The sequence below is a fragment of the Desmodus rotundus genome, chromosome 12 (assembly GCF_022682495.2).
Source record: "Desmodus rotundus isolate HL8 chromosome 12, HLdesRot8A.1, whole genome shotgun sequence".
NCBI lineage: Eukaryota > Metazoa > Chordata > Mammalia > Chiroptera > Phyllostomidae > Desmodus > Desmodus rotundus.
In genome coordinates this window covers 99,469,236-99,492,650 of record NC_071398.1, presented here as the reverse complement: position 1 = coordinate 99,492,650, position 23,415 = coordinate 99,469,236, and the positions used below count along the sequence as shown (strand labels likewise).

Sequence of the window (23,415 nt, the reverse complement as noted above, 5' to 3'; positions counted from 1 at the left end):
GAGAGACACCGACAGTCACGGAACGCAACCTTAGCAAAACCACCACCACCCGGTCTCCGTTTGCTTGGGACTGTCCCGGTTTTAAACCCGAAGTCCCAGGATGCTGGAACTTCTCTGTCCCAGGCAAACTGGGATGGCTGGTCATCGGCTATGGAGTAAGAGTCCTGGAGGGACCACAGCCTGGGAGGTGGTACGGGGCCCCCTCTTTAGAGTGAATGGGGAGATGGGCGGGCGGTTCTCTGCATTGCGAACGGGCAGCTGCCTCTCAGAGAAGCGAAGTGGGCTCTCCCGGCGCTCCCACTGAGAGCTGTTTGTGGTTTCCCTCGTCCCCCACGTCAGTGGTCCCGAGGTCACTCTGCAAGTTCAGCGGGGCGGCCCTCAGTCCCCTCTCCTCCCGAGGGGTCCCCCCTCCTCAGTTTCCTCTCTTGTTGTGTTAGCACTCCATGTACCCCCCGCCTCCCTTCCACCACCCCTTCCCTATGCTGGGCAGTCACCCGGAGCCTGGCCCTGCCTGATGCCCCCCTGCCGCCCCTCCCCGCCCCTCCCTGCCCCATTCCCACTATTAACAAAAATAATAGAAGCAGAGCCACTAAATGGCACCGAAGCTGCTGCCCCAGAGGAACCGCCTTGCACATCTGATGCCTCAAGTATTTGGATGAAAACAGGGCGAAACGGCCTTGGGCGGGGCCTAGGGCAACCCTGTGTCCCAAAGAACTGTCTGCAAAGGGAGCAAGAAAGCAGTTGTTTCGACTACTGACTGGAAATTTCAGACACGTGTAGAATTAACGTCACCGTGCCACGCTCTCTGCACTGATGGCAGAGCCTCCTCCCATCGATGTCATTGTCCCCTTCCCTTTCCCTAAGTACCCTCCGCCTTCGCCTCCTCGTTGGACGCTGTTCGGGGGTCCGTCTGAATCGGCGCCTCCTGGACGGCTGTTCTTCCTAACCTCAAATACAGGCTTGCCGCCTCTCACTTCGAAAGGCCTTTTTATTTTTGAATTAGCATTATCCACGCTTCGCTTAGTAACTTGTCTTAGGAGGATTCCCCAGGAAACTCATTCATTAAAAGGAAATTATCGAAGCCCACTGTGTGCCAGGCATGGTGAGGTCCTTAGGCAGGGGTGGCATGAGGGAGAGTCCTGGGTGACAGGCAGCACCGGGCTCTCCCTCTGCCCTGTTCCACTGCCAGCAAACATTTCCTGTAACACTGGTTCATCCGCACACACACGCACACACACACAACGCAGACCCCCCCGAAGGCGATAGGGAGTCAAAGTAAGTCTTCTCCCAGTTCCGTCTCCCAGCCACCGGGTCCCACTTTGTGGGGTAGCGCGGCTGTTGGTGTCTCCACTGCTGTTTTTTGTGTTTATATTCTCATTTACATGGTCGTGTTTGTTCTCAAACACAGCCTGCCTCCCAAAGCGTCTTTTCCAAAACGTGTTGCTTGCTCTCTGACCCAGCTGGACACCTCCACACGCCCCGGAGTCGTGCGTCCCTGCCCGGCACTGTGTCCATGCTGTCCCCTCCGGGACGCCTGTCCCCACGGTGTCTGCTGTTGCAGTCCCACTTGTCCTTTGAGATCTGGCTCAGGTGTCAGCTCTGCTTCTGGGAGTGCCCTCCAGACCTCTTCAGCCGGAAGGGCTCTCTCCCTCCTGTAGCCTCCCGCCGCACTCCCGGTCTCTCAGGGCGCTGACGGCATTCTGCCTGATGCTGGAGTTATTTTTGACCTGTGTCTCATTCCTGCTGATAAAACAATGAGTGCGTTCATGTCTTCAGCCAACTTTTCATGATAGTATGTGTGTGTGTGTGTCAGGGATCGCTCCACCCAGCCAGGAGAAAAGGCCATTTTAAGTATGCAACTGTGTCGTTGCTAACTTGGGTCAAATACAGTGTCTGACACATAGTGTGTACTCAGTAGATACCTATGAATGGGTAGGCAGGTGGGTGGGTGGGTGGATGGGAGGATGAGTGGATGGATGGGTGGGTGGGTGGATGAGTGGGTGGATGGATGAAGGGGTGATCGTGGAATGTGTGGGATCGGGGGGTGTTATTGGGCTTTGCTCTGATCACAGTGATGGCAGGAGGCAGTGTCATGGGGCAGGGTGACTTGTGAACTTATACGAAGTTTATGAAGCTCGAGGAATTTTGACATCATCCAGGTTGTCAGCTGACCATCACTGAGGGGTGATGGGATTTTGGAAGGGGAGTACCAATGCCCAGTTTCCTCTCCTGGGCCGTCTGTGTGACTTCCCAGCAGTCACCCTGGTGCGCCCCACGCCTGTGGGAGCCCCGCCCCACTCTGCTCGGCAGGTGCCTGTTCCTGCCCCCAAAGCTGACATGGGGTGGGGTGCAGCTGGTCTCATTCCTCTGAGCCTTGCCAAGGCTGCCCCAGGCAGGAGGGTACGCCCCCAAAGGCATTCCTCTAGGCCTCCCCACCCACAAAGTGAGGATGCACCCCACCCCCACGTGGCCCCTCGCTGTCTGAGGGAAAAGGCGGCCCAGAGGGAAGGGGTTAAGTGGGGCCTGCATTCCTTCTTCCCAGAGACTTGCCGGCTGTGGGGCCGGAGGCTAAACTTAGAAGGCAGCTAAGGTTTCCTGGTAACAGCTGTTCTGCCCCTCAGGGAAGAGGCACTGGAGAGAGGAGTCAGGCCCCCTCCCTGGTGGGGCCTCTGGCTGTTTCATCCCGGCCCCTCAGTCCCCTGGAGGCTGCCCCTTGGTGTGGAGACTCAGGCCGTTCCTCGGTGAGTACGCTCCTTTCTCCATTTATCCAGTGGGCCCAGGGCCCAGGGCCCAGGGCAGGAAGCCAAGGGCAGCAGCTCTGTCCTGGGGGTCAGGGCCCAGCCCTGGCTGGACCGGCTCTGGGGATTTCTCAGTTGTGAGTGGGATTGGGGGAAACAGTGTCTCCAGGGGCCAGCTGCCCCTCCCCCAGCGGGGACCACAGCGCGTGTGGGGGAGTGCGGGTGTGTGTGTTCATGTAGCCTCGGAAAGGTCTTTCCGGGCTGGGGAACTCTCCGTATCCACCTCTGGGTGCCCCCACCGCCGCCTCCTTGCTGGCACCTGTGGAAGGAGCCAGGTTGTCACTTCTTAAATCTTGTGGCTCCGAGGTGGGCTCTCTGCTCGGCCAGGGCGTGCATCTTGGTGTCCCAGTGACAGTGGCTGCACCAAGTGTGACTTGGTTTCCCCCACGAGTCTCCTCCCTAGGAGGTACTAATTAGCACGCAGTGGTCTTCTGTCCCCATCCCCGGTGTACTGAGCTGACATTGCTGGCACACCCCTTCCCCCCACGATGCCTCCAGCTCCGGGTTCCTGAACGGTCTTTCTCACGCCAAACTTACAGAGACTGACAGGCCGTCATGGCGACTGGCAGGGACCCTGAGGAGGAGCAGGTCGTCCCAAGCGAGGAGGATGAAGCGGACGTGAGGGCGGTGCAGGCCCGGTACCTCCGCAGCCCCTCGCCCAGCCGGTAAGTGAGCCCTGGGGGTGTGGGCCGGGGATCCCACAGCGACCCCGCTAAGCTCACTGATCCAACAAACCTCGGGGAGCCCTTTCTACGTGTCGTCCTTCCTGGAGTGGAAACACCCCGAACGACCGCCCCGGGGGGTGTGTGGTGTGAGAGTCTGTGTGTGGGGTCCAACGTGCGGCAGGCTGGGGCCAGGGGCCGCCGGACGTAGAAGGGGCACAGGGGGCTTCCTGGGGGAGGGGATGGTGGGCCTGGACCTTGAAGGGTGGATAGGAGTCTGGCCGGTGGACCCGGAGGGTGGCGACCGCAGACTGTAAGAGGAGGCTGCGGGACACGCAGAGGCCCTGGGACCAGGCCTGGGGACAGACATACTCTGATCCGTGACCAGGCTGGGTCTTTCCGACTGGGACGTGTCTGCCTAGGGGCGAGCGGTGGTGAGCCCCGGGCACATAAACCCAATTCCTGGACCGTCCCCTTCATTTTATGACAACGTAACACCTTCTTCTACATAAAATCATAGGGAATGTATTATGTAGAGTGAGAAAGTTTCACGATGTTTTCAGAAAAACCGTGAGCCCTGGCCAGGGTGGCTCAGTGGGTTGGAATGCCATCCCGTACGCCAGAAGGTTGTGGGTTCAATCCCGGGTTGGGGCACGTATGGGAGGCAACCGATTGATGTTTCTTTCTCTCTCTCTCTCAAATCCTTGGGTGAGGGGCGGGGGGAGAGAGAGACACACACACACACACATCACCAGACGGTGAAGAAATGCTTCATTGCCAGCCTAGCAATCGTGTGCGCCTGTGATGTCACTTCCGCCACGAGTAGTAGTAGGGGCCTGACTTCTAATCAGAGCTCGGCCACCACATTTAGATGACGAGTCACTTTGATTCTTAAGCCCTTGTAGTCTTATCTGTAAAACGAGAAGAAAAGACCCAGCTAGAGTGTCTCCAGGTAACTTGACCTTGAAGTGCCTATGAACCTGCTTCCTTCCCCTCGGTTCTCCTGGGGTCTTGCAGGCCTCTGCTTCTCAGGGCTGGGGAGGCTTCCCCGCCGAGTAAGACGGGAGTGAATGCAGGCACGCGTCACGCTCGGACCCGCGCACCTGTCCAAGTGGAGCTTGGGGGCTTGTGCTTTGAAATCCAGCCTTAGATTCCCGTGTAGAGAAACTACCAGGATGGAAAGGGTTAAAGGGTTCGCCCCGCCTACAGACCTGACCACGGAGGCCTGGTCCGTGGGTGGGCGGGTGATGGTGGGTGTAGGCGTGGGTAACACCAGTTGCCACAGCAAAGGCACATGTCTTCCACACTCAGAAACTTCCCGAGCAGGGGCCTGAGCCGTGACTTAGGAACTGAGGCTCCTGTTTATCTTGAAGGCCCTCTGTTTCACGGCATGACTTCTAAAATTAGTGCCCGTCCACAGCAAGACCAGTGGGAGAGAGCGAGGACTCTCAGGAGGGGTCAGTCTATGGGCCGGGCCTGAAAGCGGCCATTGGCTATCTCGCTTCTACTCTCCCTCTGTCGCTAGAACAGCGGGGCCATGGTTTCTTGTACGGAGGGTGGATGGCGGGAGTCTGAGCTCAGTAAGGAGCGGGTGGGTTTGCTGATGCAGAGCCCCCCTGCCACAGTGCACCCCTCTAGGCAGCTAGAGTTCACATGCCCTTTTCCCCACTCATGGGACACACTGACGGCCTCCCAAGGGAGACAGCCCCAAGTCCCCTTCACCACCTGCTGTGTGGAGTTCAAGGTCTCGCTGTTTTAAGGCTTACAACACCCAAGGGCTTTTCTAAGGCTCCTGGTGTCCTCAAAAACATGATCCTTAATACGTTTCTGAGCTACACAGACCAGATAACTCCCTGAGTCAGAGCCTCGTCCCAAGTTCTTTCTCAGCTACGTTTCCCCCCTGATTTATTTCTTCGCTTCCTGGTCCATGTGCTTCGACTCTTGGCTTGGTGAAGTTGCCTAGAGAGGCTTTCTGAAACAGTGGGTTTGGGCGGGAAGTCCGGGATGCTTGCTGTCGTTTCGTGTGACTGTTGCCAAGTGTCACAACAGAATGTGTAATTAACAGTCTGATGAGGGGAAGATACAGTAACAAAATGTAATCAGTGCAGAAGGAGGCAAGAACGAAAAAAGACAGAAAATAATAAGAAAATAAAACGTGAAAAAGCATAACAAATAATTAGAAAAAGCACAGGAAATAAGAAAGTGGTAGACTTAAACTCAACTATATAAGTAATCACATTAAGCACAAAGAGAATAAATGCAATGAAAAGGCAATTGTCAGACCCCGTGCTTTAACAGCCTACAGACTCCTTCCGAGAGACGCGCCTCAAAAATAGAGACGTACAAAGGTGAAAAAGGGAGAAAGCTCACACCACACTGTTCCAGTTATCACCACTCACGACCGCACGACTCCGCGACCTAAGACAACCGTCCTGTTACGTCCACCATCAGGAACCCAGGCAAGGGATAGTGGCGGGGCTGGCCTTCCCTCCCAGGTGTCCGGCTTCCGCTGGAAAGGCGGTGCGGGGCAGGGCGACTCCACGGTGGGGCTGGTATGGGAGAGGCGTCTTCATGTGTGTGGCACGTCCTGTTGGGACCGCAGCCGGGCCGTGGGCCACACACCGAGCATGGCCTTTTCGCACGACCCTTCCGTGTGGGCTTTCTCAGAGCCCAGTAGCTCGAGTCCAAGGGGCAGCGGGAACGAGACAGAAGGGCCTTGGTTTCCATGATGTGTCCTCAGAGGCTCCTAAAGGACCATGAGGTTCTGGAGCAGGGCCATCCACTCTGCCACCACACAGGAGGAGGGTCAGGGTCCCACTGCAAAGGGTGGGACACGCTGCGGCCACCTCTGGAAAACGCCAGCTGCCGCCACCACAGACACTAGTGGGAAAACAGCCACGGACGCTGTTTATTGATGTCAGACCAAGGAGACCTCAGGGGGGCGTTACCGCGGGCAGAGCGGGGAGTGCCACGGTGACCTCGGGTTCGGGTCACCAGGGAGACACGATCCTTTTAGATTGTCTTCGATCTAGTAACGTCGCCTCGAAATACGGAAAGCAAAAAACTGACAGAATGCCATAAAAAAAATGAAAATTTCCCATCTCGGTCCAAGGTATATTTTTTACAAAACAATCTCAGCAACTGATAGGAGGAGGCAACATATTATTAAAAATGCGGGAAGTTTAATAACTGGCCATTAATAGTCGTGGGATGTGAGGCGTGGTCGATAGCATTGTGATGACTGTGTACGGCACCAGACTCGCCGGAGTGATCGATCGCTTCCTAAGGGGCGTAAATATCTGATCGCTGAGTTGTATTCCTGAAACTGAGAGAAGGTCGTACGTCTGCTGTAATTGGAAAGTAAATTTAAAAATGTATCTATAGGAAGTTTGAACGAAACAGTGAACGAAATTAATCCAGTTGGCATTTCTAGACCGCGTACCCAACACTGCAGAATACACACCTTTATCCCAGGCACGTGGCCTGTTTACCGAAACAGGTCACACGCTGGGCATTGCCGATATCAACAAATTTTTAATGCTTTAAATTATGTACTATGTGTTTTCTGGCTATTTGAGACTTCAGCTAGAAACCAATAAAAACAAAGACCATACACTAGAAATTCAAATTAAGATTACAACTCAGTACCACCACTCACTCACCACACTATCTACAGCTAAAGTCCAGTGACAGCGAATGTTAACGAGGGTATGAAACCAGCGCACTCCCACTCGTGGCGGTAAGTGTGTTCATCTGGAAAACGACTTCACGGCATCGACTACAACTGAACACATGCCTGTCCTGTGACCCAGCGGGCTCACTGCTGACCCATACTTAACAGAAATAAGAACCTCTGTTACGTCCACGAGAAGGATGTTTTAGAGCTATCAGTGGTTGAGGGTATAGAGAGTGTAAACAACACGATGAACTGTGCAGTTAACAGCCGACTGGCTACATAGTGTCTGTGTGTATGTTTTTCATCACTACCCTAGAGCACAGGCATTTTATTAAGTGCCTGGCGCGTCGGTGAGGTTAACCAGCTCAGAGTATGGGCTGGGGAAGGGGCACAGGGAGACCCACAGCAAAGGAGGAGGGTGGATCTCTCCTTTTTCTGTTTCCCTTTATTTCTCGCCAAGTCGAAATCCATTTCTCACTTTGCCTTTTTGGATCAGAATTTTTCAAGCCTCTGCAGTGTTTTAGAATTCCTTGCGGATCTGGTCAGGCCATCTCTGGTGGTGTTTCCCGTCCGCTGTTCAGTGACCGGTGGCATTTCTTAGCTGTGCTCTGCCTGCCGCCCCTGCAGGGAGGGCCATGTGTGTGGCGGAGTGTCAGGCCCGGTGTCCTCAGGACGAGGCTCCTCCTGTCCCTCCTTTCTCTCCGGTAGTTCTGTTCCTGTGATGATCTTTTGCCTCTGCGCTTTCTCAACCTGCTGGACACAGCTGGCTAGAAATCGATTTGCTTCAGTTCCCTGGCCCCTCCCCTTCCCAGGAGCCTGAGCTTGGCTGACATGCGGTCACTTTCCTCGGGGGTGAATGAACATTCAGGGGCAGCTCAGAAACCCATTCCTTTTCTGCAAAAGCCGCATTAAGAAAGACACCCCCTCCCAGGCCTCTGCCTCCATTTCATCTCCAGGTGGCTCCTGGAAAGGAGGCGCCCAGCTGTCGGAGGGGCTGACTTGAAGGACCCCAGTTCCACTTCATTCTGCATCTGACAGCCGTCAATCATTTTGTAGCGGTGGTGTTCCAACCTTGCTGATAGGACACACCATTTACTTCTCAGCTGAGGACACGTACACAGGGATATCCGTCCAATGGATGGCGCTATTCTATTTTTTTTTCTTTGTCTCTTCCCGGATACCGGGCACGACCTAATGAACTGGTTTGGTGATTCACTCGTGGGTGACAGTCTGTGGATTTGAAAGGCACAGGCTTGAAGGAAGCTGCCCCCGTTCTTCGCTCTTGGACAGGAAGTTCGTCAAACTCTGCTCGCTTTATGGTTTTCCTTCAATTCATCCTCCAGGCTTTCTAGCTGCTTCTTCCCGGTCCTGTGATGAGGTGTGTATCGATCCAAGGTCCTCTCTGTCACCGCCCGTCAGCCTTGCCACTTCTCATCAGGGTGTGAGTGCCGTCCACTCCGTCTCAGGGATGTGGGGGACTCGGGCGTGGCCCGGACGTGGTCATAAATCAAACCTCCCCGTGCGTCTCGCTGGCCTTGTAGTAGAAGCAGGGCCAGTGTTCAGGCCTGGCCTCCTTCCCCCGTTCTGGGCGATGCCCCTGCTCCTCTCGCCTCCCCCCGGGCCTGCTAGGTGCTCCCCCTACACTGCCTTGCAGACTGGAAAACTATGTTGGCGGCAAAACAGTTTTACGGCCGCCAGGTACCATCTCTGCTTCGGTCTCATAAAAACGCTACAACCCACACCCTGCACGGGGCCGAGCTCCCTGGCCTCCCGTGTTTGCGTCAGTGGCCAGGAGCAGACATGCTGTGGGGCCGGGGAGGGGAACCTCCTGAAAGTGTCCTGGGCCGTGCCTTCGTGTGTTAGCCCCTGGGTTTGCGGAGGAGTGAGCTGAACTTCGTCTGTACCTCCCACAGTAGGCAGGGCGCTTCTCTGTCATTTCTGTTTTCAAGTTTTAGTGTCAAGTGCTCCCTATCAAACCCACAGCCTCCGAGCTTAGGTGTAGGCGGGAAAGAGGCTCAGTTCCCGGTGCCAGCCACTTAAAACCGAACCCGCACCGTCAGAGGCCAGCACTGTGAAGGGAAATGGCTGGGTCATGGGTTCTCGGGTGGACAGTCCCAGGCTGGGCACCCACTGATACCACCTGCTGAGCTCTCCCTGGGCCTTTCTGCATACCCAACAGGGGAGGGCGCTCTCTGCCCCTTTCCCTTTGTGCCCCAGCTTGGAGTGCAGATCGCAGCCCTGAGAAAGCCCCCCAGGGTGCAGAGCCCTGGAGAACAGCAGAGGGAAAGGGTGCTGACCTGTGGGAACCGGGGGGGCTGCCTGGAGGAAGCGCCTGGTCATCTCACAGGAAGAACTCAGCTCGCTGCCTGTCAGGGTTCTGTCTGATCTTCCACACAAACCTCATCTGACATAATACTGACCCTTAATAATCAAAACACCTCTTAATAGCGGTATAAGTAATGTTAATCATTATAAATAGTGGAATAACTCCCCCTTAATAAATATTGTTGAAATGGAGATGGGACTCACATTTATACAGAAGTTGAGGCTCTGACGGTAGTTTTATGAGATACTGGAATTTAAAAATCAAGAGTGCCCCGAACCCTGGGCCCAGACATCCCCAGGCTGGTGTCACTTGTGGTTTCTGCCCCCTGTGGAGGTGGGGGTCGGCCCCGGGTCCTGACGAGGTTCTGGGCCGCAGTGATGAGGAACAAGAGGGCCTGGCATTCGCTAAGTTTCACTCCTCAGTCCTCGGAATAGCTGGTTCCGGTTGTTTATTGCTGATTATTAACAAGTCACCCCAGAATGTGACAACTCGAGACCAGGATGTCGCTTCGCTCCCCTTTCTGTGGGTCAGGAATTCAGACTGGGCAGCGTGTCTGTTTCTTGCGGTGTTGGGGGGGCGGGCGGGGGTGACGGGTGCAGGCTCCGCGTCTAAGAGGCTCAGGCATGTGGTGGCTGTCGGCCGGGAGCCCGGCGGGGACTGCTGACCAGTGGCCTTTCCAGCGTGGTGGTCGGACTTCTTACCCAGCAGCCTGGGGTTTCCAGAGAGAGTGACGGGAGCCAGCAAGGGAGGCTGCCCTTCAGCCCGGGCTCAGACCCCAGCACAGTGCCGCTTCCAGAATATTCTACTGGTGAAAACAGTCGAGAAACCACCCAGATTCGAGGGGAGTGGACCAACCTCTCTGAGTGAGGAGGGTCACAGGTCAGGGGCTGTCTCTAACCCACTGTGAGAGAAACTCACTAGCCACCCACGCAGACTCAGAGAGCATGCACTCTTTGGCCTCGGGAGGGCAGACTGAGCGGGGACCGAGCAGAGCCAGGACCGGTGTTGCCCCTGGCAGCCAGGGCAGGTGATGGGCCAGTGACCCACACCCTTAAATCTGATACTGTTGCAGTAGGTGAATCAGAAAGTGTCTGTGATGCTTTCGCTCTGTGCCAGACATTGTGCAGCTGCGGGACCCCACGGTCCTCAGAGACCCAGCCGTGGTCCTGCCTTGCAGGGCAGCGGGGGTGGGGGCTCTCATCCAGGAGCCAGGCCCTGCCCAGAAGGCTTCACGGGGACATGCCAGCATGCACCTGAGACAGGTGCCCTGAGGTGGAGGGTGACCTGAGAGGACAGGCGGGTGAGGAGGGGGGCACTGGGCATCCAGGCAGCAGACACGGGCCTCTGTCAAGTCCCTGGGCAGAAAGGAACCCGGGGGGCCTTGGTCCTGTAGGAGCGAGGCACAGGGCTGTCCCTCAGGAACCACCATGATGACGTCACGTTCTACTGGCCCTGAGTGGCAGGGGCAGGTCCGGCCACGTCCTGGGTAGAGTCCAGGCTGCTGCTTTCTTCCGGCAGAGACGTTTGCTCCTCAACAGCCTTGCCGGCGCTGAGCGCACCCACCGTTCTGCCGAAGCTGGACGCTGACAGAGATGCCGACTACGAACTCATCATCCGCGAATCCATTCAGTGCCCCCGGCTTATCCCCGCTCTGTTCAGCTCAGCTGCACTTGGCACACCACACCTGCCCACCCACCCCCCCAGCCACGGCTGCAAGTCTATTTTTTAGTACTTCCCTGTGCCGAAGTCCGTGTTGGAACCGGGGACCCAGCTGGGGTTGCCTCTACCAACTGGCTCACCTCCCCTGCCCAGTCTGTGTGGTACCCGTGGGTGGTGGGGGAGAGAAGGTCGGAGTTAGGGCAGCGCCCCCTTGTGTTCGTAACTCAGCCCTGCCCCTGCCTGCCCGCCCGGTGCTGCAACAGTTTCTCGTCTTGGAGCAGGGTAATAATACCTATTTCTGGGAGTGGTGCCAGCATTAAATTCATGGAAGGCACTCAACAGTCATACCCATTCCCAACACAACGGGTGACAGTAGACCGGGGAACGCCATCGGCAAACTTCTAAACGCTGGCGACGGAAACAGAGCCCTGTGGGTTTCACCCACAAAACAAGTCAGTTACAAAGATCGGGAAACACATTCACTGTAGACGTTTCAAAGCAATATGACGACGGGCAGAGGTTCCAGCTCTGGGTGATGGTGACGGCGCCCCCCTTCCCGCTGGACTGTCACGCCTGGGCAGGGTGACACAGCAGGGGCTCGAGGGCTGTGGGAAGTCAACAAGAGCAGGCAGAGTTAGGGAAGAAGACCAGAATCCAGAGGGCCACCAAGCTGGAGGCGGGGTGTCGTTTTCTCCTCTGGAACCCTCAGCCTTGAGGCCAGGCAGCGTGACCGTGGCGGCCGAAATAGCCGGAGGTGCTTAAATAATAAAACATTATCGGGCAATAAAAAGAAACAAGTTATTGATTCATGCAATAGAATGGGTGACTCTTGGATGCCTTTTGCTGAGTGAAATAAGCCATCTCCAAAAGACTCCATTTCTACACGACTCCGTTTCTATAACATTCTGAGAAGGTCACATACACTATGGGGACATAAAGCCAGTCGGTGATGGCACAGGGACAAGGGGCAGGGAGGGGTTGATTGTAAAGGGGCAGAGTGAGGGAAGTTTTGTGACAGAAAAAAAAATGGTATCCATTAAACCTCCTCACTTTTTTTTTTTAACCTCTCCAGACCTAGGAAATGCTAAGCAGAAAAAGACCCAAAGCTCACCCAGCACTGGAAAAGAGGAGACCCCACCAGGAGGAGGACACCCACCCCTATAGTGTGGTCCTAACCCTGTCCCACCCTTGACTCACCAGGTTGCCCCAAAGCCCCCTGGGTTGCCTCTGCTGAACTGTTTCTGGGGAATGGCCCCGACGTTCGCCTCAGCTGCTTCCTCCTGTCCTGGCCCAGGCCAGCCCTGGGGGTCCGCGGTCAGAGTCAGGCCGTCTTCCCGCTGCCCCGGCGATGCACCAGCCCTGCATGTTCAGCCCCTCCCTTACAAGCCTGGCCAGGCTACGGGGCACCTGGCCACAGCCCAGTGGAACCCGGGAGGGGCAAGGGCAGACACAGGCTCGGTCTGAGAACAGAGAACAGGGGCACGAGGAAAAGCAGAACAGCAGGACATCCAGGGGTGAGAACACAGCAGAGACGGTCAAGCCACATCAGGGGGAGTCCTGCCAGCCAGAGACGTGCCTTCCACGGCCTCGGTGTCCACGTCTCCGGTCTGAAGACAGACAGACCGCTGACCCCCACCCCCAGCCTTCTGCCCGCTTGGGCTCCTGGGAAGGCGCTCCCTCCGTGTCTCCTTGTTGCTCACTGTGGCTGAGCCCAGGTCCGGGTTTCCCGTGTAAGAAGGGCCCCTCCCTCTCAGGGTCATCTCCTCTCTTTTCTCAGGTGCTCCGTGCTCTCGGAGGCAGACACCGAGAGCATCTTCATGGAGCCCATCCACCTGTCCTCGGCCGTGGCGGCCAAACGGATCATCAGAGAAGGTAATGCTGTCAGAAGCCGGGCAGGAGTCCTGCTTTGATGAACTGGGAGCCAACGGAGGAGGAGACCAAGGCTCCCTGGAGAGGGGGCGACCAGGGCTCGGGTGTATCTGGAACCCAAGCTCCTTCTGCCCGTTGTCCAAAGGGCCCTGGCACTGTCCTGGCGGCTGCCGCCTGGCCGAGGCAGGGGCCCGAGAAGCACAGACACGGATGCCTGGGTGGGGAGCGGGCAGTGGGCAGTACCTGGAGTAAACACGTAAACTGCACGTGATCGAGCGGGAATGACCGCTGCAGGGTCTGCTCTCCCAGGGTGGCTCTGTTCCCTGAGAAAAGGGGCCAGATCAGCCGTAGAGGGAGCTGTTAGGAGAGAATGCTGTTCATTCATTTGGTAGATGCTTCTCCTTCGCACGGGGCTCTGTGGGAGGTATGAGAGCAACTCAGACCTAGACCGACAACCTTGGTCTCAAAAATCGTCACCGGGTTTTAGGGAACTACGGGGGCATGAGAGAAGCCGGTGTCCCCTCCCCTACATGGCCACAGGTCCAGGAGTCCTTCCAGCAGACTCGGCCAGCATTTCAGCCCATGCCCAGAGTCCTGGCAGCAGACTGGCCGAGAGCGGGCTGTCCCCGGGGGCGGGGAGGCTGTGGTGTCCCCGCTCTGATGAGGACGCTGCCTGTCCCCCCAGAACTGAAGCCACGAGGGCCAAAGGCCGGGGCCGAGTGCCCAGGCATGCTGGAGTCCGCCGAGCAGCTGCTGGTGGAGGACCTGTACAACCGCGTGCGGGAAAGGATGGACGACCGCAGCCTGTACAACACACCCTGCATCCTGGACCTGCAGCGGGCCTTGGTCCGAGACCGCCAGGAGGCCCCCTGGAACGAGGTGGACGAGGTCTGGCCGGGCGTCTTCATAGCAGAGAAGTGAGTCTGATGGCTGGGGCCCTGACCCTTTGTCCTGGCCCTCTGGGGAGTGCCTCGGCAAGGGGACAGTCCCCCCACGTTCACCCAAGACCCCAAGAGCTCCATCCAGAAAACCGATGCTGCCTGGCCACCCACCCAGCCCCTGCCTTGGAGAAAGGCCCCAACCCACCTATCTGCACCCAGAGATCCCCTCACCTCCTGGTCAGCGGGGCGAGGTGCTGGCACAATTGCCCTCTGCCCCCCGCCAGGGCTCTCTGTCGTAGCCTTGCCCCTCCAGGTGCCTTCTCTGGGCCTCCTTCCCACCCAGAGCCTTGCCAACACAAACCATTGTCACCATTGTCCCCGACACACCGCTGGAGCCATCGACGGTGGTGACTTGGACGTGCGTTTTCCAGTGGGTGAAAAGGCTCACAATGGAGCAAGAAGAGAGTTAGGGTACAAGGCAGTACAGACACCGGGCAGAGCTGAGTCATGTATGTGTGTGCGTGTGGGTGTATGTGCGTGTATGTGCATGTATGTGCGTGGGTGCGTGTGCAGCTTCCGCACAGAGGACGGATTTGAACCAGATGTGATGACGTGTTAGCGGTGCTTCTCGCCAGGACAGGGCTCTGCAAGTGATTTTTATTTTCTTCTCTAGGTTTCTTTTGACAGGCACAGATTTCCTAGAGGAAACGTGTTGTTGCTGTAATCAGCAACAACGTTGTGTTAGGAAGTTTACCCGTGGTTTCCAGAACAAACCCCCAAGCAGCTCACTCACGCCCCGTTCCTTCGAGGCCTTGCCGGGGCGTAACTGGAACCAAAGGCTGGCTTGTGGACCTGATTTCTGCCGATCCACTCACTCCTCACTCTGAGGTTCTCCCCACGTAATTAGCCATCTATCTAGGAGCAAAGGAGGGGCCCCGGGGCTCCAGGGGACAGTGCGGAAACTGGCTGTGGACGTTGGGTCTTGCTTTGCACCATGGTGTAATCCGTTGCCCAGAGCCTGGTGGCCAGAGCTGGGCGTGGAGCCCCAGGGGACCAGTGATTAGCTCTGTGGACCCAGGCACACTGACATCGAGAGCTGCAGGGACACCAGGCATCTGCAGGTGGCACCGGCCTCTGCTCCGTCTTGGGCCACCCTGTCCTCAGGGTCTCCTCAGACTCGGCTCCCCGTTCCGCTGCAGCCATGAGGGCTCTGAGCCGGACCCCTGTCCCCGGGTCTGTGTGTCCCCTTCTCCAGTCAACCTCAGGAAGTCACCAAAGCTGTCCAGGGCATTCTTATAACCTTCCGACGGGAACAAAAGTAGTTTCTCCGTCTGCCTCATCCGAGCGTTATTAGGATAAGATAAAATAATGTGTGCGAAGGGACCTCGGGAGGTAGAGCGTTTGGATCACCTGAAGCCTCACGCACGGATTACTACCTCTGTCTGCCTCTCACGTGTCTTGGGGAATGTCTGTTCCCATGGCCTGGGGTTTTAACCGCGACAGCTCTGGACCATTCAAAGGCTTCCTTCCACATCTGCCTTGCGCTCTTCGTCCCCCTGCCCTCCTCGGCCAGCTCCCGCGTCTTCTCTCCTTTGCTGGGACCAAGTCACTTGTCCCTTTTTGTAACTGTCCCTGCACTGAGCCTCCACGCACGGGGGAGCAGAGAAGGAGGCCCTTGTCGCTGGGACCCCCTCTCTCAGTGCGACGCACCTTTCCAGCTCTGAGTCTGGCAAAAATAAATAAATAATAAAAATCCCTGCCTCGTTGTCCTCAGGAGCGTGGCTGTGAACAAGAGCAGGCTGAAGAGGCTGGGAATCACCCACATCCTGAATGCCGCCCACGGCACTGGCGTGTACACAGGGCCCGAGTTCTACTCGGGCCTGGACATCCAGTACCTGGGGCTGGAGGTGGACGACTTTCCCGAGGTGGACATCTCCCGGCACTTCCGGAAGGCCGCCGAGTTCCTGGACGAAGCGCTGCTGACCTACCGAGGTGAGCTGGGGGCAGGGGGCGGGGGTCACCTGCACGGAGCAGCTAGACCCCCAGCCTGGTGACGGGAGAAGCAAGGTGGGCATGATGTGGAGGAGACCTCAGGACTGTCTGCCACGTCTGGGGTCATCTGTCCCGAGAAGGTCGTTGTCTCGTTGTAAGAAGAGGGGGTAGGAAAGGACAATCGTGGGTCCAGGAGGTGCTGACTGAGGAGCCGGCCGGTGTCGGCTGCTATTCCCGGCCCAGAGGTGGGGGGACGCACACAGAGCTCCTGCAGCGGCAGGTTGTGGGGGACATGTGAGCTGAGTGACAGGAAGGAGCTAGCCGTGGGAAAATCAGAAGCAAAGCGCACCTGGCCAAGGACAGCGCCAGAGCAGAGACCCCAAGGGGGGTAAGCTTGTTCAGGAGCCGCGGGCGGTGTGGAAGAGCCCATCAGGTGCAGGTGAGGGTACAGGGGCCCCAGCACGCAGGAAGGTGAAGACCAAGGCCAGGGGTTGAAAAAGCCCCTTGACAAATCTCACATCTTCAAGTTGGGAGGCTCCACCTTGGGAGGCTGGGAGGTGGGAGCGGGAGAAGAGCGGTGCTGTGTCCCAAAAGGAGCTGACAGGAGACTCGTCTGTAGGGTGTTGCTGGGATGGATCCGGGCACTGGGTGCAGGGAGAGCACAGGGGTGGGGGGGGCGGGTCGGGACTCGCTGAACTCTCTCTATTCCACGGCCTCCGGGCCATGCCCTGTATCCCTGGGACCCCAGGGACCTTATCCAGAGACCGAAGGTAAGAGATCAAATCCTCCTAAAATTGCTGTAAGGATTGAAACATTAAAGATGCCTGTGAGAACACGAAAGAGGTTTGAGTGTTGATTGGCAGACTCAGAATAGCCAGGAAAATAAAAGTAAAGTTTAGCAAAGAATATGATAGTGATCTTCGTAAAGGTTTCATGTGAAAGGTCTGGTTCACACAGGTGTGCTCACACACACTGACCCCAGAGTGTCAGCGGGGAGCCCCGAGTGCCCGGCACAGACAGCGATGCTCCGACCTAGCAGGTGCAGGCGTTTTCAAAAACGTAGAGTGATCTGAATAAACACGGAGGGAGGCGAGTGTGTGGAGTGTGGTGTATGTGTGCATGTGGGTGTGAGTGTGATGTGTGGTGTGTGTGCACGTATACATGAGTGTACATGGTGTGTGTGGTGTGTGAGGTACTGAGCTCCCCGTCACCGGAAACACCCAGCAGAGCCCAGATGGTGGGGGATCCAGCCCGGAGGATGTGGTAAAGGCAATGCTTCAGGTTCGCCTGTGCTTTTCGGTGCTTTCCAACCTCGAGATTCCACGTCTCTGTGGTTCACTCACCTTGGCCTCGTTTTTTTCTTCCTTCCCCATCCCCCACTCTCCTATTTCTCCTCTTTCTGAAGCCCAGTTTGGCAGGGAGAAACAAGAAGTGCACTTTAGCGTCTCTCAGTGGGGACAGTGGTCTGCCCCTTCCCCTGCTCTGTCCCCATGCCCCGCCCGCCTTCCAACAGTGCAGAAAACCTCCCCACAGGCACAGGGCACCCCACTGCTCTGTCTGACATCTGTGACCAGGGCAGGGGTGGGCTCAGGCATGGAGGGAGACCAGAGGCCAAGTCAACATGCGAAACCCAGCTGTCAAAACAGTGCTCATGAAAAGGACGCCCTGTTGTTGCCGCCTTGTGACACACGTGTTTTCTCCTCAGGGAAAGTCCTGGTCAGCAGCGAGATGGGCGTCAGCCGCTCGGCGGTGCTCGTGGTGGCCTACCTGATGGTCTTCCACCACATGGCCATCCTGGAGGCCTTGCTGACCGTGCGGAAGAAGCGGGCCATCTACCCCAACGACGGCTTCCTGAGGCAGCTCCGGGAGCTCAATGAGAAGCTGATGGAGGAGAGAGAAGAGGACTTTGGCCCGGAGGGGGACGCACATGGGGTGGAGGAGGGCGAGCAAGCAGTCGGGGCCAGAGTGCAGGGCCTCACCGTGGAGGAGGAGGACGATGCCACCAGCCACCTGAGTGGCTCCTCCCTGGGGAAGGCCAGCCTGGCCTCCAAGCCCCTCCCCCTTATCGATGAAGAGGAGGAGGAGAAACTCTATGAGCAGTGGAAGAAGGAGCAGGGCCCCCCCACGGGCACGGCCCCCCGGGGTGGGGATGGCAGGCGCTCAGCCCAGGGTGGGGAGGAGCCCGAGGACGAGGATGTGGAGAGGATCATCCGGGAGTGGCAGAGCCGGAACGAGAGGTTCCAGGCAGAAGGGCACCGGAGGTGGGAGCGGGAGGAGGAGGAGAAGGAGGAGGTGGAGACGGAGGAGGGAGAGGCCGGCTCCTGGGTGGAGAGCAGACGCAGGCTGACCCTGAGCGAGAGCAGCGCCTCGGAGAGCGTGAGCATCCGAGACAGACAGGTCCTGACGCAGCAGCTGGAGGGCAGCCGCCAGAACCGGGGTGGCAGACGCCGCTGCGACTCGGCGTCCACGGAGAGCACCTGGGACATGTGGAACGAGAGGCTGCTGGAGATTGAGGAGGAGGCTTCCCGGAGGTACCGTTCCCGGAGCAGGAGAGAAGAGGTGGACGCCAGCTCAGAGGCAGGGAGCAGGGAGAGAGAGGACGACGAGGAGAGTGTGCTGTCGGAGGCCAGCTCCTTCTACAACTTCTGCAGCAGGAACAAGGACCGGCTCACTGCCCTGGAAAGGTGGAAGGTCAAGAGGATCCAGTTTGGGTTTCACAAGAGGGACTCGGAGGCGGGAGACAGCAGCAGCGAGCAAGGCCCAGAGCAGGCCGCGCGGGAGAAGCGTGTCTCTGACGTCAACCTGACGGCCTACCAGGTCTGGAAGCTGAAACACCAGCAGAAGGTGGGCAGCGAGAACAAGGAGGAGGTGGCAGAGCTCAGCCAGGAGGAGGCCTCTCTGTCAGCCAAGAAGAGGCAGCGGAGGCTGGAGCTGCTGGAGAGAAGCAGGCAGACACTGGAGGAGAGCCAGTCCCTGGGCAGCTGGGAGGGCAACAGCTCGGTGGCCACCGGGAGCATCCCCCTGTCTGCCTTCTGGTCCGCAGCCCCCTCAGTCAGCGCTGATGGGGACACAGCATCGTTGCTCAGCACCCAGAGCCTCAGCTCGCACCCGTCTCGGGCCGTGAGCAGCGCAGGCGGAGGCCTGGCCTCCGCCCCCACCACACCACTGCCCGACCTGCCCGTGGGGCCCGGAGACACCATTTCCATTGCCAGTATCCAGAACTGGATTGCCAACGTAGTCAGCGAAACTCTCGCCCAGAAGCAAAATGAGCTGCAGCTGCTGTCCCGTGCCCCATCTGCGGCGAGCGTCAGGGCGGCCCCTGCAGCTGGCCGCCTGGGGGACGACCAGGCATCCACACTCAGCACCCAGAGCGCCTCCTCCCTGGACCTCCCGCCTCAGAGCCACGCACAACCCAACCTTGACACGCAGTCTGTGCTGTCCGACCACAGTGCGCTGAGCTCCGGGGCCAGGGGCACGGGCAGCAGAGCGAGGGGGACCAGCAAGCCTACGTACAGCCTCTTTGCTGACCACGTCAACCTGAAGGAGCTTGGCCAGAAGGAGAGGGAGATGCAGATGGAGCTGAGGGAGAAGATGTCGGAGTACAAGATGGAGAAGCTGGCCTGCGACCACAAACGCAGCAACCTCTTCAAGAAGAAGAAGAAGGTCCGGGAAGAGGAGGATAGGGACACGGGTGACAGAGACGAGGACACGGACAGCGCCATAGGCAGCTTCCAGCCTTCTTCCCGCGGGGACTCCCAAAAACCTGACACAGACGCTGGGTCCTCCCTGGACACCTCTGATCACTATGGCAGCAGCAGCAGCAGAGCTGGCCGCGAGAGGGACAGCAGTGTCACTAAATGGCTCAGTGGCCTCGGGACAGAGGGACGGTCTTCCCCCCAGAGCGACTGGTCTGGAAGCTCCCGGGGGAAGCACACCAGGTCGTCCTTGCTCCGGGAAACAGAGTCCAAATCCTCCCGGTACAAGTTCTCCAAGTCACGCTCAGGGGAACAAGACACCTCCTACCAGGCGGCCGACGGCAGTGCCGTGAGAAGCACTTCACGCTTCTCTTCCTCCTCCACCAGGGAGGGCAGGGAGATACACCGGTTCTCCAGGGCCCTGTTCAGTGAGGCCTCGAGCTCCCCGGAGGCCAGCCCGGAGCCCTCCGCAGGGGAAGAGTCCCCGGAGCCCCAGCGTGCGTCCTGGGCCAGGCCCAGGGACTGGGAGGATGTGGAAGAGTCCCGCAGGGCAGACTTCTCAGAGTTCGGAGCCAAGAGGAAGTTCACGCAGAGCTTTGTGAGGTCTGAAGAGGAGGGGGAGAGAGAAAGGAGGGAAAGCAGAGAAGAAGGGAGGTTTGCTTCGGGGCGGCGGGCCCAGTACCGGCGAAGCACGGACAAGGAGGAGGAGGAAGAAATGGACGACGAAGCCGTCATTGAGGCCTGGAGGCGCCGGCAGGAGGAGACCAGGACCAAGCTGCAGAGGAGGAGAGAGGATCAGCGGGGAGGTGGCCCCGGGGGGGACTGAGGACACGGGGCACAGGGCACACAGTGTCACCGCCCATCAAGGGACAAGGGTGTACACAGGCTTGTCGAAGGGGCAGAGCTGAAATAAGGGGTCCCAGACAGGGCAGAGAAGGAGGAGAGCTGTGGAAGGGGGATGCTAAAGGCAGAGCCAGCTGACACGGTTTCCTAGCTTCACTCACATATTGAACAGGGTGTAATGCAGACGAAGCGACGAAGCACTGAGCTCGCCAAGGCCTGGGAGGCTGTGAATGCGGGATGCGCTCTGGGCGGGGTTTTCTAGCAGGACCCGGAAATCCACCCGTGGCGAGTCTCGCCCTGCCCGGCGGTGCTGTGTCCTGCTCGTTTCTTTCGTTTCGTTTGCACTCAGGATCTGCATTAAATTGGCACGTTGTCCAATATGTCTTCTTCGTTCCGGTCGCTTTTAGCTCTTGGGATGGTAGGGCAAACTTTTGCACACACGGCTGTTATCGTAAACCGGCTTCTCCTGGTTCCAGACAACACCACCCTCACTGCCTCGTTACAAATGATGACGCCTCTTGTGTATGATCCAGGGCAGCGGGAAGACACCAGAGAGACCCTTGAGAGTAACAGAGGGAACGGAGAAAGCGAGGACGGATTTTATTTTCTTTATTTTTAGTATGTTTATTGATTTTAGAGAGATGAAGGTAAAAAAAAAGAGAGAGAGAGAAACATCTATCGGTTGCCTCTATACACACCACAGCTGGGGATTGAACTCGCAACCTTTGGGGACGATGCTTCAACCAACTGAGCCACTCGGCCAGGGCAAGAGCAGGGGTTTTATCTTGGAGGCAGAGACGGGTATAGAGAGGGCCCCTCCAGAAAAGCAAGAAAGTACAAGCAAACCTTGGGGAGAGAGACAGGAAGCCCCTACCAGGAGAGGGAAGCGGAGTTTTGGGAGACCTTGTGGTCCTTCTTGCTTGTTCCGTCAGGGGTCACTGCCCAGTGCGCTGGGTCTCCCCTTGATCCCCCCCCCCCCCCCCCCCGTGTGCTCTGGATAGGCTTGGCTGTGAGGGCTTTACCCCCTTCGTTCCCAAGCCTTGTCCATCCCTCCAGAACTGGGACGGAGCAGGCGGGCGCGGTTTCAGCATCAGTGGGCGGGGTCCTTACAGGGCTCCAAGAAGTCCTGGCCAATCAGAGCACTGGGCAGGGCGGGGCGAGGGCCAGGAGCTCTCTCTCCTCCGGGGTTTTGGTCTAATGCTGGGGACTCCCCGGGGCCATACGGGACCGCATTCCAGTGCGTAGCAGAGCCTGTGGTCCGGGAGGGACAAGACGAGGATCTGGAGGGGCAAATAGAGGACGGCCAGCACAAAGGTGACACAGTAACACGGAAAGGCCAGCGCCACGGAGCGCCTCCTCCGACTCGTTCTCAGAGACAGACAGCACGTGCGCCCAGCACACGGTCCGTCCACTCTCGCGAATTAATTAACGACTGCAGTGGGGCTTTGGCCACGCAAAACCAGCGAGTAGGGTCAGTGATCTTGTCTTACAGGAAAGAAATAGGCCTTCGCCTACTCCTGAGTTATGTAAGGCGTTCGCTCGAGGAAACTAGCCCGACAAGAGAGAATGGTGTTTGGAAAGGGGCCCCCGAGAGCGGATGTTCTGCACAGAATTCTGAGGGGGGGAGTGTGTGGGTGCGTGTGCATGAGTGTGTGTGGGAGAGAGAGAGAGAGAATGTTCTGGGGAGGCCCTCAGCAACAAGGTCCTGGAGGGAAATCGGAACACACGGGCTGGGAAGAAACAAGGCCATCGGAAGGATGACGGCAGGACACAGGGCCATCCAAGTGAGGGTAATTCCGTCCAAATGAGGGTGACTCGAAGGGGCGTTTCTTAAGGAAGCCCTTCGCAGAGGTGTGGGCAGACACAGACTTTGCCCAGGGCGAGGGCTTCCTTCCCTCCAGGGAAGAGGCCGGGGCAGGCACTGTGCTGGGCCCTGAAGACAGACCCTGTGCACTAGGCTGTCCTGCAGGAGCTGAGACCCCTGGTCCAGGAGCCCGCCGAGGGGAGCCCACACAGGACGGGACCCATAGGACGTCAGTCTCCCTGTGCTGGCCTCCTGTCCACCTCCCACAGGTGCACACAGTCCCCTGGGTCGGCCTCAAGGGCACAGAGGAGGGCGGGGACTGTGGCCATGCAGCTCTGCAAGGGCACTTGGAAGCGACCCCACAGCCAGGGCCAAGTCTCAGGCCAGCACCTAGTGAGCTGTGACATGGTGTTGGTGACGCAGGGTTTGGAGACCCTTGGCGTTGGGAACACCACCCGAAGGGAGGGAGTGAACCTCTCCAGACGCCCTGAAACCCTTATCCCTAGTGCCAGCTGGGGAGGATTATTAGCCAAGGGCCAGTAAGTAGCCAACCCGGCCACCACCTGCCTTCAAGCCTTTGACACAAAGTTGCTCTTGTGAGAAAACTCTTTCATGCAAATTTATACCTAAGTTTGGGACCAGCTGCACCTGGGAGTTTGCACTCAGGATTCAGGTTTCAACTGACTCAAGGGTCAGTTTTCTGGGTCCATTTCTGAGGCCAGCTTTCCCTCTGCTCTGCTCGCTCTGCAGTAGCCCTGTCACAGACCGCCCCTCGGCCTTGCTCCCTGCAGCCCTGCTGACCGACACAACTAGGCAAGGCCAGGGTCCGCACTCCCACCTTACAGATGGGGGAACTGAGACTTGGATGTCGTGTCCCGAATCACAGCAGGAGCAGGCAAACACGCACCTGGACCTGGTGCTAGAGTGGCTTTTTCCACCACACCCTCTTGCCTTTGAGAACCATCTGTGCTGGGGAGAGGGGGGTGCTGCGGGGCTGCTGACGGATTGGCCATCCGGAAGATCCGGTGCCAGAATAAGGCCAGGCCCTGGCTGGCTGCCCTCTGGCTCCGAGTTAGCTGCTCACTAATAAACAGTCCAGGGCAAGAGCGCAGGGAAGAGGACAAGCCCAGGCCCCTGGGGACTGCGTGAAATCGTGGAGCTTTACTTCAAGGACGGGACGTTCGAAGAGCTGAAGGTGTCCGCACACGCT

The 23,415-nt window shown here is 57.9% G+C and overlaps 1 protein-coding gene across 3 annotated transcripts; it reads left to right on the top strand.

The window, feature by feature from the left end:
- The first annotated feature begins 134 nt into the window (after positions 1–134).
- Positions 135–20,726, top strand: STYXL2 (serine/threonine/tyrosine interacting like 2). 3 transcript variants are annotated; one of them, XM_045189965.2, is made up of 7 exons: positions 135–155; positions 2,622–2,741; positions 3,297–3,463; positions 12,899–12,993; positions 13,676–13,907; positions 15,646–15,863; positions 17,569–20,726. In XM_045189965.2, the coding sequence occupies exons 3-7, from the start codon at positions 3,354–3,356 to the stop codon at positions 20,382–20,384; spliced, it is 3,471 nt and encodes a 1,156-aa protein (XP_045045900.2). In that variant the 5' UTR covers positions 135–155; positions 2,622–2,741; positions 3,297–3,353; the 3' UTR covers positions 20,385–20,726. The 3 variants fall into 3 exon arrangements, with proteins under 3 accessions (XP_045045900.2, XP_024435206.2, XP_045045891.2); XM_024579438.3 differs by lacking the exon at positions 135–155 and having other exon boundaries at positions 2,467–2,741; positions 3,338–3,463; XM_045189956.2 differs by lacking the exon at positions 135–155 and having other exon boundaries at positions 2,467–2,741.
- Positions 20,727–23,415: the final 2,689 nt, after the last annotated feature.